The sequence below is a fragment of the Anabrus simplex genome, chromosome 13 (genome assembly GCF_040414725.1).
Source record: "Anabrus simplex isolate iqAnaSimp1 chromosome 13, ASM4041472v1, whole genome shotgun sequence".
Taxonomy (NCBI): Eukaryota; Metazoa; Arthropoda; class Insecta; order Orthoptera; family Tettigoniidae; genus Anabrus; species Anabrus simplex.
The window spans coordinates 62,571,580-62,587,957 of NC_090277.1; the positions used below are offsets into that span (position 1 = coordinate 62,571,580).

Sequence of the window (16,378 nt, forward strand, 5' to 3'; positions counted from 1 at the left end):
TCAAATGCAACAAGACTTAACGTGGCCCTTGATGGCCCCAACGAATGATATATATAATAGAAGAGGAATCGGGATGATAGGAAATCGCATGACACTCAGAGAAAATATCAGGAAAAGATGTTTGAAATTTCACGGACATATTCTCAGAATGAGTAATCAGAATTCTGAACCTAAAATTAGTCAACAATCGCCGCTTTACACACCACCCAAGCACTGCCACCAACAAAACCTGGTCAGAGAATCGCAAGAAAAGCCTCAGCGAGAAGATAAAGAGATTTTAGGAGCAGAAAAAGGCAACGATATTACCTCGGAACGCTAAATTAAAACACTATAATTAATCCTGAAGCATTGTACGCATCCGAAACCTTGATCATTGGAGGCAGAGCATTAACTAAACCTTTAGAAAAATAAGAGAGGCAAATATTTGGCAGAGTATGCATAGAAGGAGAAGGAGTGGGGATGAAAAGGAGCTCTCCAGAATTATATCAGCATTCTGAGAAAATTTCAGACTAAAATGTTCAAAGAATGGAAAATAAAAGACTTACTAAAATTCTATTTAATTATGCCTCGTCATTAAAAAGTGAGGAATAATTTGATAATCCAAATTGGAAGAGACATGCAAGAAATCAGCATAACAGGTGAAATTATAAGAGACTGGCCTAGGTTTAGAACGTTGGTTACCGAGCTCGATGTCTGCAGTCGCTTAAGTGCGTCTAGTATCCAGTATTCGGGAGATATTGGGTTCGAACCCCACTGTCGGCAGCCATGAAGATGGTTTTCTGTGGTTTCCCATTTTCACACCAAGCAAATGTTGGGGCTGTACCTTAATTAAGGCCACTCCTAGCCCTTTCCTGTCCCATTGTCGCCATAAGACCTATCTGTGTGGGTGAGACATAAAGCAACTTGCAAAAAAAGAACGTTGGTGAACAAACATAGTATTGGTGAAAAACCCAAGATGAGAAGGACTACTGCAGGGACGGAAGAACGGAAGAAAAACATAGCGAGAGGATGAAGAGATTGTGGGAAGAGAAGAAAGAAAATCGATCTGCTAAATAATTTCAATCGCGCTCCTGAATTGGGCTTAACGTTGTGATGATAATAATAATAATAATAATAATAATAATAATAATAATAATAAATTTGAATCCGATTTTGCCGTGCAGTTAGGGATATGCAACTGAGAGCTTGCAATTGAGAGATTGCTGATCCGAATCCCATCGTCAGCAGCCCTGAAGATGGTGGTTTCCCATTTTTACACCACGCTGTACCTTAAAGGCCACGGCCGCTATCTTTCCCATTCTTGCGTCACCTTCAATGAGTTCGTGCGATATTAAACAACTAGCAAAATAATCAACTGAACTACTAAACTTGGAAGTGGAGAAGAGTGCTTTGTTTCAAATACGGGACAGCGGGAGACATACTGGCATCCAAGTTAACTTGAGCATGGGCTGGAAAAAGCTAATTTGTATTTAATACTTCGGCTAACTCCGCAGCAGTCCAGATAATTCCCGCAGTAGTCCATGAATTCATAATAACACTATCTAAAAGGAGGGTGCGAAATCGGAAAGAAATGGGGGTGGGGGTGTGGGATATGAACATAGGCCTTAAATAATAGTGTTCATTTCAGGCAACATCCGGTGGTGGGAGGGGGTTGTCCCCTTCAAATTTGGCCTATAATGAATATTTCATTGTATGTGGCAAAGGTATGTTATCATTCTTTCATTGAGGGTGATATGTTAGCCCGCCTGGTGGCCATGATCGTTAAGGCGCTGAAGTCTAAAAACGGTCTAACACCGAGGTTAGCCGGTTCGAGTCCCGTTGGTCGAAAAAATTTTCACCATCAGAATGTTGGCCGGCAGGGTAGGGGAGCTGGTGGTATACAATTTCTAATCACTAGATTGCGTGCCAAAAGCCTGGATTAAATTCCAAACCTCTCCGCAGTGCTCATATGGAGTGAGGGCATATGACGCTGTTGATGGTGATTCGTCCGTCGGATGGGGACGTTAAGCCTTGAGCAGACCCCTTGGTGCTATTCGACAGGAGTAGGCTATGTGCCGGCACCGGGTTTCACCCTCTCCCTACTATCATATATCACGTCATTCATTTCATCTCCCATTAACTCCTCTGATGAGGTTGACGTCAGGAAGGGCATCCGGTCATAAAAAACCGCCACGACAAATTCATCTCACCTCATACCCGACCCCGTAGGGAAACGGGACAAGGGTTGGACAAACAACATTGAGGGTGATATGTTACAAGTTTATTTCAACTCAGTCGTGTCTTCACGAGAGAATCGGTTTGAACAGGTAGGGTGGACAATGTATTGATTTTTCAATCGACCGGCCAGCTGTAGTCATGTGACCTACTAGGAACTCCTCAAGGCCGCCCCAATTGATAGCGCGTGGCGAATGTTCTCGATACAGTACTCTCTCGAATTATGAGAACCTGTCAGGTGAAGGTACGATTCCCAATTACGGTGCGATGTAAGGACACACCTCCCGGTGTAAATGCATAAATACCTGTGCTTCAGAAATAAACGCCTCTTCTTACTGCGACGCTCTTCGAGTGCAGCAGGTTTTCGAGGTAGACTTGTCAATGATACAGAATTTGGTGATAATATGCACAAGTATTAACAAATAATTATTGTATTAGTTATTTATTATTTGTTAATACTTGTTCATATTATCACTGAACTCTGTATCATTGACAAGTTTACGTACTGTAAACAATACCGTACGTATATACGCACGATTTAAGTGATTTGATACAATCTGAGGATGTCTTTGTAGAACGAAACATGTCATTCTTTGTATAATAATGTGTATTCATTTAGATGTATGTTACAGTGTTTAATTTATATTAAAATTGTGTGTTTGACAGACTAGAAAGATTTTATGTTAAATTTGACTAAGTCGACACTGAAAAGTATTGTTTCCTTCTTAGCAAAGTACAAAAATAAACAACGAAATAAATAAATAATGTAAATAAAACCATATCCTTTTTTCATATTTGTTCAAATACAATCGAGTTCGTGAAAAGTAAGAACTGTTTAAAATAAATTTTGACTAACCTTCTTTTGCTCACTGGCCACGCCTTTGTACCTAAAATATGTATGAATGTATGTATGTATGTATGTTTCAATACACGATGTAGTAAATGTTCCTTATAAATTGATAGAGGGGGTAGGGAAATGCAACTGGACAATCATCCTCTATGGACACTAATCAGAGGGGAAAATGGAACAACTCAGACAGTCCGAAATATGAAGGTATTGCCAAAGAAAGACAAGGGTCACGGAGGGCGTGAAAGTGAAATACTCCCTAGCCCTCGGAACCTACTACCGTCGAGATGGAAAAGAACAGTAGGTGACAAAGGGAGGTCTGGTGGTTTAGCTGAAAGTGAGCCTCCTACAGGTAATTGGAAGTATTGCCTGACCTCAGGTAACAGTCCCGTGGTCGCCAAGCCACGCTCCCAATTCATGGGACCGCATTTAGTCACTCTTACGACAGGCAGGAAATACTGTGGATATTATTCCACCGGCCCTATCCACAGGGGGTGAATACTAAGATATGCATATTTTGGATAGGAATGTGCATTCCCTAAGGAGGGTTGTACAAATTTGTTAGTATGGGCCTGTCTAAGTAAGCTTTATTTGCTACAGTGGTAAAGCGGGAAATGTTATCGACATGTTCTTCTTCTCACCTTCCGCATGGAACAGCAACCACTTCACATACAGTACTAATACGATGAGGGATCATCTGGGAGCCTAGGTCGCGATACGATCATTACCTCACCACCACGACCACCTAATCTTATATTTCTGGTCGTTTCCTCTGGAGATATATCAATCAGATAATGTTTGAGACATTAACTGTGTTAGAATAATCCGTTACAGGAATGTGTTCATGATACTCTGAGCGAGTACGGTGGTTCCACCTTGAAGCACCTTCCATGAATAAACGGATATTACAACTTCTCCACCTACAAATTGGTAAGAGATCATAGCGCTGTCAGCTGACTTAAATGGACATACAATCCTATCCAAAATAAGTTTGCCTTGATGTTTCATTATAATCATTATAAAATATCAAAGCCATTTATTATTAACAGTGCTGATGTCATATTTTATTATTATTAATCATATACAGTCGTATCAGAACACTCTTTTTAAAACATAACCGTTTTTCGGACACTAAGGTTAGAGTGTGTCGTCAAAATTAGGTAAAATGAGTTTTAAAATGTAGCCCTGTTTACATTAACTGTAAAATAAGAAAAAGAATAAACAAGTGTAAAAGTATGCAAATAAAACATATAAAGTTAAAATGATGTTGCAAAATGTATGAACATACCATAGTAAGAGCTCGTGTTCAGGCTGTTGGTCGAGTACTAACAAACGTTCAGCCTTAAGTACGGAAACGAGCTGCAAGCACGTGATGTTACGTCACCTCAAGGTTGCGGTGCAAGCACTTGATGTTACGTCACCTCAAGGTTACGGTGGAAGCACTTGATGTTACGTCACCTCAAGGTTACGGTGGAAGCACTTGATGTTACGTCACCTCAAGGTTACGGTGCAAGCACGTGATGTTACGTCACCTCAAGGTTACGGTGCAAGCACTTGATGTTACGTCACCTCAAGGTTACGGTGCAAGCACTTGATGTTACGTCACCTCAAGGTTACGGTGCAAGCACTTGATGTTACGTCAACTCAAGGTTGTAAACAAAATGTTGCTTGCGACTGTTTCATTAAAAAAAAATTATCTGGATCCTTTGTCTGCGCCAAAAATATCTCAATGTTTTCAAGGTTATTTAATTCAAATCCATAATTACCCTTAAGAATTAATTTCACGTCCTTTTCGATCCCTAAAAAAGCTGTGGTTATTATAATATACGTATTCTGCAAACGCTGAATATCTGTTGTACTTCATTGCCTTGAAATGTTCTTGATATGTTTGATTTAAGGTTCGTCCAGTTCTTCCTATATAAAACATTTTACAAGTGAGCCTATATGGTGTTTCATATCTCCCAAATCAATTTGTACAGATGTTTTTGCAACATCCTGTACATGTATCTATCTATGAATGTACTCTATTTCCGTGGTAGAGTGTCGGCCTCCGGATCCCAAGATAGCAGGTTCAAACCCGGCAGAGGTAGTCGGATTTTTGAAGGGCGGATAAAAGTCCATTCGACACTCCATGTCGTACGATGTCGGCATGTAAAAGATCTCTGGTGATACATTTGGTATTTACCCGACAAAATTAATTAAATCTCAGCCATAGACGCCCAAGAGAGATCCGGTTTACTCTAGGTCCGCTAGATGGCAGACAGAGTAAACCGGAACGTCGAAATTGACGAGCAGACAGCCAGATGGCGTCAAATAGAAATGTCTGCAAACGGTAGCTGAGGCCATACGATTATTATTATTATTATTATTAATGTACTCTATTGTAATGTATAGAAATCTACAACGTGTAATATGACACAATTAATGTTCTCATCAATGTACTGTATTTAGACATTCCAAAGAAGCTATAATCAGTTAGGCAAGAACTCTAATTAGTTTCTGATACTCATTTCAGGTCGAGTGCGGTTTCTCCCACGAGTACAGCGTCTCAGGTGAAGAAACGCAAAGTGGAGACGAGCGTCGCCGTCACGTCAGCGTCTAGCGTCTCCCGAGGTAAGACTTCGCCTGCGACGCCCACCACCTCCAAGAAGCCGTCCCCGAAACGCGACGAAGATACCTCTGTCATTCCCAGTTCCTCCCCTTATACATCGTCCTCAAGCACTACTACCTCCTCCTCCTCCTCCACCCTCCCATCCACGATGATAGAAAGCACGAAGGAGGATAGCAAGGAAAGTGACACCGTCATGAAACGGAGAAGAAAAATCACACCCCGTAACGATAGCAGCTCCGATGAAGTGGGCTCTTCCTGCAAGCCAATGGAAGCTGATTCCAGTAGCAGTCTGAAGCCAGTGGTGTTGCCTCAGAAGAAAAGAGCTTTGCCTTCCTCTGGAGGCTCATCTTCACCCGTTAGAAGTCCAGCTAGGAAAGCAGCTAAGTCTTCAACAGTAGCTGAAGAAACAGTAGATGACGAAACATTAATTAGAGAGACGGAGGCTGCTCTTAAGAGCCTCTCCGGGAGTTGGCCTGGACCTCGCGGTTCTTTCTACAACCGCGGGATTGTCGAAGCTGAAGAAAGATTTGAATCACCAACATTTGAGAATCTCTTCGAGGAGAAGAAAGTTAACAATAAATTATCACCAAGTTCTGCGTCTTCTACTTCGTCTGGAGGAAGTGACTCTTCTTCCTGTTCCCTCAAGGATGTTATAACCCTCAGAGGAGCATCCCGAACAGGAGAAGGAGGTAAGAATTCAGACAACTCCCAAGCAGGTGGCAACTCGGGTGGTGGATCATCCGCAAACGGGCAGAGTAGCAAGAACCAGAACTCCGACTGTAAAGTGTCCGCGTCGAGCACGGCGAAGTCTGGAGGGAAGGCAATAAAAGTTGAGAAAGACGGCGGTTCAAGCCAGCAAGGCCAAAGTTACCAAGAAGGAAACGAACTGGAAAATCTTTTGAAGATTGAGAACGAATGCGCATCTATCCAGTCTCAAGTAGGGAGTAATGACATAAGGAGGAACATCGGTAAAGGGGACAAGCAGACCACAGTGTCGGCAGCCAGTTCTTCAACTGAGGCCAGAAGTGTCGAGTTCACATCCACGTCCCGCTACGAGCCGGACTTCAATGAGCTGGTTGATGATTCTTCAAACGAACTCGAGATCGACATGTCGGACCCGTCGGGAGAGAAAGACGAGGATGATGAACCAGAGAGAGTTTCCAAAGTTGATCAGGGTAATGAAAAACGGAAGGGGAGCATGGATGTCGGTGTGCAAAGTAGTTCAAAGTCTCTCCTCGGCATCTCAAGCTGCAGCACTAGCACCAGCACTACATTCTCTGAGAGAAACTTGTTCGAACCCAGAGCTTACCCTGCTAGTACCAAGTCTAATGTGACGTCACCAACACCTTCAGGTGTCTCATTCTCACCAACCTCAGCATTCAGAGCCATTGGTGCGTCCAAAGATCATCCACGGGTGCCTCCAGCACCGTCGTTGGATCTTCAGGTGTCGGTACCTCCATTAGGTCCATTTCCTGCTGCGGCCACTTTTGTTGGGTATCCAGGTTCTGTAGGACTGCCCGGTCCTAGCTCTGAAAATGTAGGCGAAAGTCATCACTCAATGACGTCGCTAGATGATAAAAGTTCTGTCTGCTTACTACAGTTGAAGTCCACTGTCAAAGACGAGGAAGAAGTGAAGCATCAGAGTGTGTCAGTGACACCGAAGCAAGCCCCATCACCGGATGCAACGACTTCCAAAGAGTACACAATCCTACAGCCAGCAGGTGCTGGTTCAAGAGCTGCTACAGCCATACAGGATGTGGCGAGGGAAGGAGTACTCAGCGTGTCAGCTGTTAGCAGCAGCAGTAGCAGCAGCAACAGCAGTAGCGCTGGTAATAGTTCCAGCACCAGCGCACCACCTGTTGGCGGTGGAGCTGTAGTCCCACCTACTATTCATCCACAGCAGCAACACCAGCAGCAACAAACAGCACAGCCACAACAGCCACCACAGCAGCCGCAGCAACAACAACAGCACCATACCACCCAGACACCAGTGGCATCAAACAGTACCTCTGATGGTGCTACGAAGATGGTGCAGGATCGAGTTGTGTGTCCTTCTGAACCTCCTCGGACCGTAGCACCGATGTCGCCTTCCTCAGTCAACAGGGGTAAGTTAAATATTATTTCAAAATATACTCTGAGCTTTATCTTCTTCACGTGAAATAATACTGATTTGAATTTCGTGTATTTTTTGTGATAATGATTTTCTGCAAGGAACTGGTAACTTTTGACATTATAATTAGCTTATAAAAGTTGTGTTGTTACCTTTGCTTATGGTCAAGTCGATACTTTCAGTCCAGAGGGTTTGTGGTTCTACTCCTGTCCAAGTCGGGGATTATAGCGAACCTAGTGAGTTCCTCTCAGTGTCCACCCCTCCAGATAGAGTTGACGTCAGGAAGTCAAACTTGACGAATTCCACATGTCCGACCCTCCAGGATGTGGGAAAGTTAATGGGAGAAGTACAGACAAACCCGTTGGAATTTGTTTATACCACCAGTGGAGTGTATTCCAATTCTATGTGGTTCAGACTAGATAAAGTTTCGAATAAATTGATCAAAAATATATTGTAATGACACTCAAGAACAAAATAAATGTGTGGGAGCCATTCTCAGTGGCTAAGACGGTAGAGCACACGACCTCTGAGCCGACGTTGGCAGGTTCGAACCCGACTCAGTACATTATTTGGAGGAGCTCAAATACGTCACCCCCATGTCGGCAAAATTTAGCTACCTCCGCGTAACCTAAATCCAATTACCTGAAATACCGTATACACAAACTGGCCACTTGGTTATTTAAACGTATAAAAGGTTATTAGATCCGCAAGCAAAGTTTTCTTTCCACCAAAACTGTTCGGCGTCGCGATCAGTCACAATCAGACAATTCTAAGTGTGAAATGATGTGGTCTGTAACCCAGATAAGTGTTTATTAGAGTTTTCCGCACACAGAAATCTTGAGGAGTGTTTGGCCAGTTTACTCCGGTTATCTTTCCGACGTCCTTGTCCCTTTCTTCTTGGTCTCTATCTGTCTCTTCGCCTCAGTTCAAGAACGAACTTGATCCAACTATCGTCCTTTTTAAGGGTTTTTAAAGACTCCCATTCAACGAGGTTCAAATAAGATTTAGGTCCGATGTCGTAAACATTCATCCCTCCAAAACCAGTTCACCTACTAACTAAGGGTGCATTCTATATGCTCCACCGACAGTGGGATCACCAAAGCGAACCTCCATTTTAAAACCTTAGGAAAACTAGATTTACATAACTATGGAAATCATGAACGAAGCTGAGATCAAAGTCATCAAAGGTAAGCAACATCTGTCGTGTACGTCCTAACTAGTTATGAATATCTGTATTGTCTTTTGAACTGAACTTATAAAGAGCTGCCTGGATTTTAAATTCTCTTTCCTAATAATGAAGGACATTCGTTGAGGAAAACCGCAGCTGCGTTATTCACAGGTTTATCCAGAAATATTTCCACTGACATTTCTCGCCTATTCAATAATAATGTGTGCTCAAAATCTTTCAGAAGTTGTCTGTAATGGGTAAATATTTTGAGGCCAAATAACTGCTATCGTTTGTAAACAAGATATTGTTTGTTTTTGAACTTCCTTAAGCTGATTTTATAATTGGGTGATTTCACTGCTGAGGGATATTCAATTTATTACCTTCCGAGGGTATTTTCTGATAATCTGAAATAAATTTCAGAAATAATCTTTTGATTTTTTCTGTTCTCATGAAGTGATCTAAATCGCGTTGATGTTCTTTAATCACGTTTATATACTTTTTGACATTTAATGTTAGGTTGGGGTCAAATAGACTGGATCAAGTATGGATTTAATTACTTCGTCTTCTTCTTGCGCTGTCAATTCATGGATTGGGTTGAATATGTACCCCTAAATAGTGTTATACCCCTAAGGAAACGTTTCAGAATGCATTCTATCGTACTACTGAAGGTAAGTAATTTCAATGTTTTCCATAAAATGCTAAATTAAATTCGTCAATTATGTTGCTATTTTCATTAGTATAACGCGCTTTCTAAATGGATAGAACTATCTTCAATAGTCGGATATAAAACCGTCAATAAATTCACTTCACATATGAAATATACGTATCATGTTTCTTCTATATTTAACAGACATGAGCAATGGCTCTCAAATCCATCTTTAACGAATAAATAAATAAATAAATAAATAAAATGTCAAAGGGGTCACACAAGAGTGAAACATAAAGAATGTGGTGGAGTAGCTCCCTGGTGAATTACTGGTGAACAAAGGAATACACAAATCTGTAAAATATTAGACAGTATTAATGTAATATTTGATTCTTTAACATTTATGGTATCCACTTGAACGGACGCAAATGCAAGTGCATTATTATACTAACGAATGTTTCGGAAGCAATTTTTAGTTTTACTACCATTCTTTCCTTAACTGACAATTACAGCATATTATAATGATATAAAACAGGCGACCCAGCGGTCAAAATGTGAAGTGGACAGCAATGATGGCGCGTATTTTCCTGCTGCAACAGTATTTGCAAATCGCACACTTCGTACAATTTTTTAAACTCATTGTTTAAATAAATAATCGATATTTATGAATTGAGAGTGCAATTCATCACTGCTTATGTCTGTTCTCTTTCTTTTGAATGATAATTTATCACATTCAGTTACTTGTGAGCGCCGCAAAAGGAATCTATATCATCGGTTTAGGTTTCTGCTTTGAAGCAGTCCCTTGTTCAATTTATACCATTGTTTTAAGTTATTTTATGGGAAGTTGGGGCATTACGTACAGCTGCAATTGGTTGAAACTCCATGAACGACGGGAAATCTCAGCAGCCCTTGTTACGAACAAAATTCCCAAACTGAAGACCCCATCCTTCCTGTATAATGCATATAAACCTATGGAGTCAGTTCATAACAGAGATAATAGGTTTACAAAAACTACCCTTTAAATTCCCCTTCATCGTACCATTAAATGTAATAAATCCTTTCTGTGCACTGAATCACGTACCTTTAACGTTTTCATTCTTCACCGTTTCGCAAATAACACTATCTGCACCCAATTAAAACAGTCCTTAACATCCTTCTTCCTGGAAGAGTACGCAAGGGGCTGAGATCAGGCATTATTGTGTCTAACAATCAGAAATGTGTATATTTCTAAGAAAATTGCTTCTCTATTTTAGCTTTATATTATTTCGATTCTTCGAAACTAGAAAAATAAATAGGCTTAATTGTGACAAATATTCATTCAAAAGAAAGAAAATAAACATTAGAAGTGGCGAATTTCACTCTCAATTCATAAATATCGATAATGTCTTTAAAAGATCAGTTTAAAGAATTGTACGAAGTGTGCGATTTGCAAAGACTGTCGCTGTAGGAAAATACGCGCCATCATTGCTGTCCGCTTCACATTTTGACCACTGGGTCGCCAGTTTTTATGTCATTATAATATGCTGTAATTGTCAGTTAAGGAATGTTTTAATTTTATTGGATTTTGGTATCTGTATTCTAATATTTAAGTTTAATGTTTAATTTAATATTATAAAAATGTAGTTCATAAAACTGTATTGTATTATACGAAGACGCTACATAAAGGGGATTTTAGCCGCAGTGGCATGTAAATCATCAATAAATTCAAATTCAAATAACTGTGGTGTCCCGTTGTTAGTCCAGTTAGTGTACTTGCAGCTCAAATCATCAAACACGTGGCAAAGTCTGGAATCCAATTCACGCTACCTTGGCAGAAATCTACCGCACTAGCTCCTAGATTGCATAGAAACACTGACCAAGGAGGTGAACCTGTTCACAGGGTGGCATCACAAGCGGGTTATCTAGCAAGAGGAGATCGGCCAGGGTTAATGGTGTGGGCCACAGGTCACGTAGAGGTCAGGGTCAATGGGCTACTAACCCGAGCAGCCAGGCTCTGCTTACACCTCACGAATAATAGATTAATGCAGATTGCAGGCAAAACCTCGTTATCGTCCGGCTAAGGGCCGTCTATTGACACGGCGGTCGTAATAACAACACACTCAGCCAGTGAAAGTCTTCGTCTGTTTAATTTTCTACAGTTATTGAATATCTTTCAATAGTCATATATTTAAATAACCTAAACATTAATAAATTCATATGTTTATTTGTTTATTCATTATTTATTTATTATTCACACGGTGTGAATTTTTAATTTAAGGGGGAACCAGCACCTTTGACCGACCAAACATGCTATTTTCACTTTATATTTTGCATTTAAAATTGAATTTTCTCCTTATAACACTACAAAATTTTATGTTATTATCTCAAATAATTTCGGAGTTATGACTAAAAACGTGAGGCTCTGTCACCCAAGGAAGCCCTTTATCGGTAAGTTTGTTGCAGTTTCTAGTAACTTTTGTGTATTCACAATCGTTTCCCTGATAACTGTGAACATTTTTGGGATATTAAGATGAAATTTAGCATGCATGTATACTTCATAGAGAAGAAGAGGATATGCTAGAATTATTGAGCTAGCTGCATTGGTTAAGTGTAAAAAATATTTTTAAATGAATATAAATGAAAAAATTGACTAGTTGAAAATAACTTAATTAAAAAATTATGTATTTGTCTTACAAGTTTCCTTTTAGTATTCATTTCTATTATTGCGGAAACAAATGTTTAATACACCCCATTTTTTATATTCAAAGGTGTATATCCCCCCTTGAGGGAACAGACCTTGTAAGATTTCCTTGTTCATTAATTGCTTGTATATATGTAACTCACGAGGAGACACTACGCACGTGCCATCTATAGAACAAAATTCGCCACCTGTAACCAATTATTTGATACTTATTTCTGAAATTGAGGTTAATTTTCCACAGAATAAATCCCCAGATTGTATCATGGATATTTCTTGCTATAAGGGTCGATCAAAAAGTTTCCATGTGCCGGGTCGTACAGTCCTTAATCGGGATGCCAATCAGGAAATATCGACGTGAGCATTGAAGCACTCATCCCACCGACACAGCAGGTTGAATATCTCCGTGTGGTAAAACACTGTGCCCTGCTGCACATCCTCGTCCGACAGGTAGCATCGACACTTCAAGGACATTTTGAGAGGAGCGAAGACGTGATAATCGCATGGAGAGAGATCATGACTGTGGGGCGGGTGCTCGAGTGTCTCCCACTTCAGTTAGCCTCCCAGATTGACCGGTGTCGAAACACGACGCACACGAAACCTGGTGCACCATTCCACAGCAGTGGTTTTCGACAGCCATGCCGCCCCATACACAGTCTTCATTCTCCGATGGATGTCCACCGGTGTTTGTCCGTCGGCACCCTATAGCAGAATAACAGCACGTTGGTCCTGTTTGGACGCATTTGGTAATAACGTCGCCGTAGTTCACGAGGCCGAATTTAACTTACACGCCTCGGCAAGACACGATTCCCACAATAATCCCTTTGCCTATATGTCCGTGCTTATATACTCGCATCGGAGTCGCGCTACGTTGCATGTCCGCTTCAACAATGCCCTCAAAAGGAAACTTTTTCATCGCGCCAGGCTATTCGTTTGTATCACAAATGGCGTCAACATATAAAAAAAACTTCTATCCGTATATCACATATTATGAACAGTTTTATGAAACCTTTGGCGATATAACTAAGTCTACGATCCATCCGAGTTCCTCATGAACGTTGGTCTAAATGTTGGTACTGATCAGTGGAGGCGTGTAGATTTGTATAACGACCAAAAAAACTTACTTTTAATTTTGTAGGTGTAGATGTATGTACAGAGTGAACCAAAAGTCTGTTAATACTTGACTAGGCAATAATTCACGGAAGATTAGAGGTAGAGAGGTAATAATTGACACACATGATTGCCATGATACAGGAGTTTATTGACACCCAAATAAAGTACATAAAATGACCAACAGATGGCGCTGGACAGAACACGTCAGGTACAAATGGGCCACACTTGCTTGACATGATATGAAGTTTTATTGACATCAACAACGAGTGCATAAAAAGGCCAACAGATGGCGCTAGACTACAACACCTGAGTGATGTCGCATGAGACCCGTGTACGGTATAAAAGGAGCTGTCGTGAGAGAGGGCGTCAGATACGCTTCAAATTGCGACATGGCATGCTTGGCCGCCCCGGTCCCCCGATTTCAGTCCGTGTGATTATTGGTTGTGGCGTTACCTGAAGTCGCAAGTCTACCGCGATCGTCCGACCTCATTAGGGCTGTTAAAATACAACATCCGACGGCAATTTCTCACCATGCCTACGGATATGCTGTACAGTGATGTTCACAACATTGTCCCTCGACTACAGCCATTGTTGATGAATAACAGTCGACATGTTGAACATATGTTGTAAAGCACATCATCTTTGCCAAACCTCGATTGTGATGCGAATTATTGCCTGCGTATCGTATGAAGCGCCATCTGTTGGTCATTTTGTGTATTTTATTTTGGTGTCAATAAAACCCCATGTCACGCCTATCATTTGTGTAAATTATTGTCTTTCTACCTCGGATATTCCGCGAAGTATTGCCTCGTCGAATGTTAACGGACTTTTGGGACAGCCGGTAGATATATGACTGCGGATCCGTGATAGAGTGTCCGCTACTCATGACCCCAAGATCGTGGGTTCGATCCCTGATGAGATACTCGATTTTTAAATGGCGGTCAAAAATGTTGGCACTTCATGCCATTGTTGTTGTCATGTTAAAGATATCTAGTGGCGGACTCAGGGTAAATTAACTCTGCTATAGAAACCGCCCGATATAATTCCATTTTCGTCTCTATATAGCAGCACTGGAGAAAAATTGCTAGGCAGGCTGACTACATGGCACCACTTCAGAAGATCTGCAACTTGTTGTTTTTGTTGTTATTATTATTATTATTATTATTATTATTATTATTATCTCTCCGTTGTGAGCACGGCTTGCGAGCGCTCCTATGCAGAAACATTTCCAAGCGAACTGTGAAATTTTCTAGCTGTTCGGAGAGAGGAGAAGCCATCCTCAGTGAAGATGTCTTCAAACACAAAATTTGCTGTTAAAGTTTCGCGAGTGGATCTCAGTGTTTTTAATTGAGGAAGTAGGGAAGGTAGAGACGTGTAAAGTAAGCACACACTCTTCCGCCATATCGATTTCTTCATTAAACACTCTTTGCTTCTTGAGTGAGGAGCTCAGCTCTCGAGAGCTGTATTCACTGCTTCTTGCTTCCTTCATCCCTTTCTTTCTCTCTCTCCTTACCTACTTCCTATGCATCTTTCTTTTCTCCTTACTTCCTTTGTTGTTTCCTAAATTCTTGCTTCACTGTTATCTTCTTTCTTTCTTTCTTTCCTGCCTTCTTTCCAACGTTCTTCTTTCCATTCTTGTTTCACTATTTCTTCCTTTGTTTCTCACATTCCTTCTCTTTAACTACCTTGCTCGCTCAGTTTCTATCTTTATTCATTGCTTTATCTGCATTTCTTGTTCTCTCTTTCGTCCATTCTTTATTTGTTCTTTTATATATCTTCCTATCTTCCCCAATTCTCTTTTTTTTCCATATTCGTTTTCTGAATTAGTTTGTGTGCTTCTTTCCTTGCTTCATTCCGTCTTAGTTTCTTACGTTATTTTTCCATGTCTTTCTATTACTTCCTTTCTTTTTACTGTACTTCCTTCTTTTCTCATTTTGCTTATTCTTTCCTTTCGTAATTTTCTTTTCCTTCCATCTTATCTTTACCCATTCATTATTTCTTTATTTCGTTTTATGTCTTTTTTCTTTCATCCTCTCCTCCTTTGCGTTCACTTTTCCTTTCTTTCATTCCTTTCTTAATCTCTTCTTTCATCTTCTTCCTTTCTCTTCTTTCCATAGCCGGGGTGTCTCAGACGGCTGAGACGCTGACTCCAACTTGGCAGGTTCGATCCTGGCTCAATCCGGCAGTATTTGAAGGTGCTCAATTACGTCAGCCTCTTGTCGGTAGATTTACTGGCACATAAAAGAACTTGTGCGGGACTTAATTCCGGCAACTCGGCATCTTCGAAAACCGTAAAGGTAGTCAGTGGGACGTAAAGCAAATAACATTATTATCTTATTTCCATAGCATTTTCTTTTTCTTCCTTTGGTTTTATCCTCAAACTCCACCACCGAAGACAATGTCCTTACAACTAAACTACATAAATCGCTGGTTTCACTGTATTGAGTCGTACTGGGCGAGATGACGAGTGAGGTAGTTTCCCGTTGCTTTCTTCACTCCGCGTCAAGTGCGGCGTTGACAGACAGCAAGCTTCCATTATAGGACAATTCAGTGACGGTACACTTTGGAATTACGTACCTCCACTTGTATAAATCCCTGCTTTCGGCTAATTATATTTAACAAGTAGAGAAATGCACCGCTAATAATGTGATCTCAACAAAAATCACACTCGCAAACTAAATATTCATTCCATGCGCTCACCGCTAACCATGTTCGCTGTGCTGTCTGACTGCACATTCTATCCCCGCCATTCGGAAACCAAGTCCACCTGCGCGATAATACCAACTGAAGAGTCAATATTTCCCTGGTGACTCTCCTTGTACTACGCAACTATTAAAACAAAGGTTTTTCAAAGTTTTTGCCGCCTTGCTCAATACATTTCATGCAGTGACTTGCAACCGGTTCACAAATACGTGACAACAAATGTCTTATCTCCATTAATAGCATGAAATGTATTTTCGGTGGGCATTCCCAGTCATCTAATTGTTTTTGA

The 16,378-nt window shown here is 40.9% G+C and overlaps 1 protein-coding gene across 1 annotated transcript in view; it reads left to right on the plus strand.

The window, feature by feature from the left end:
* Positions 1-5,937: 5,937 nt before the first annotated feature.
* The window catches only part of LOC136884740 (mucin-19), a 415,881-nt gene continuing 405,440 nt past the window's right edge, over positions 5,938-16,378 (plus strand). The window contains exons 1-2 of the mRNA XM_067157030.2: positions 5,938-7,530; positions 7,642-7,777. Of these exons, the coding sequence (XP_067013131.2) occupies positions 5,938-7,530; positions 7,642-7,777 (1,729 nt within the window). The remainder of the gene's footprint in view (positions 7,531-7,641; positions 7,778-16,378) is intronic.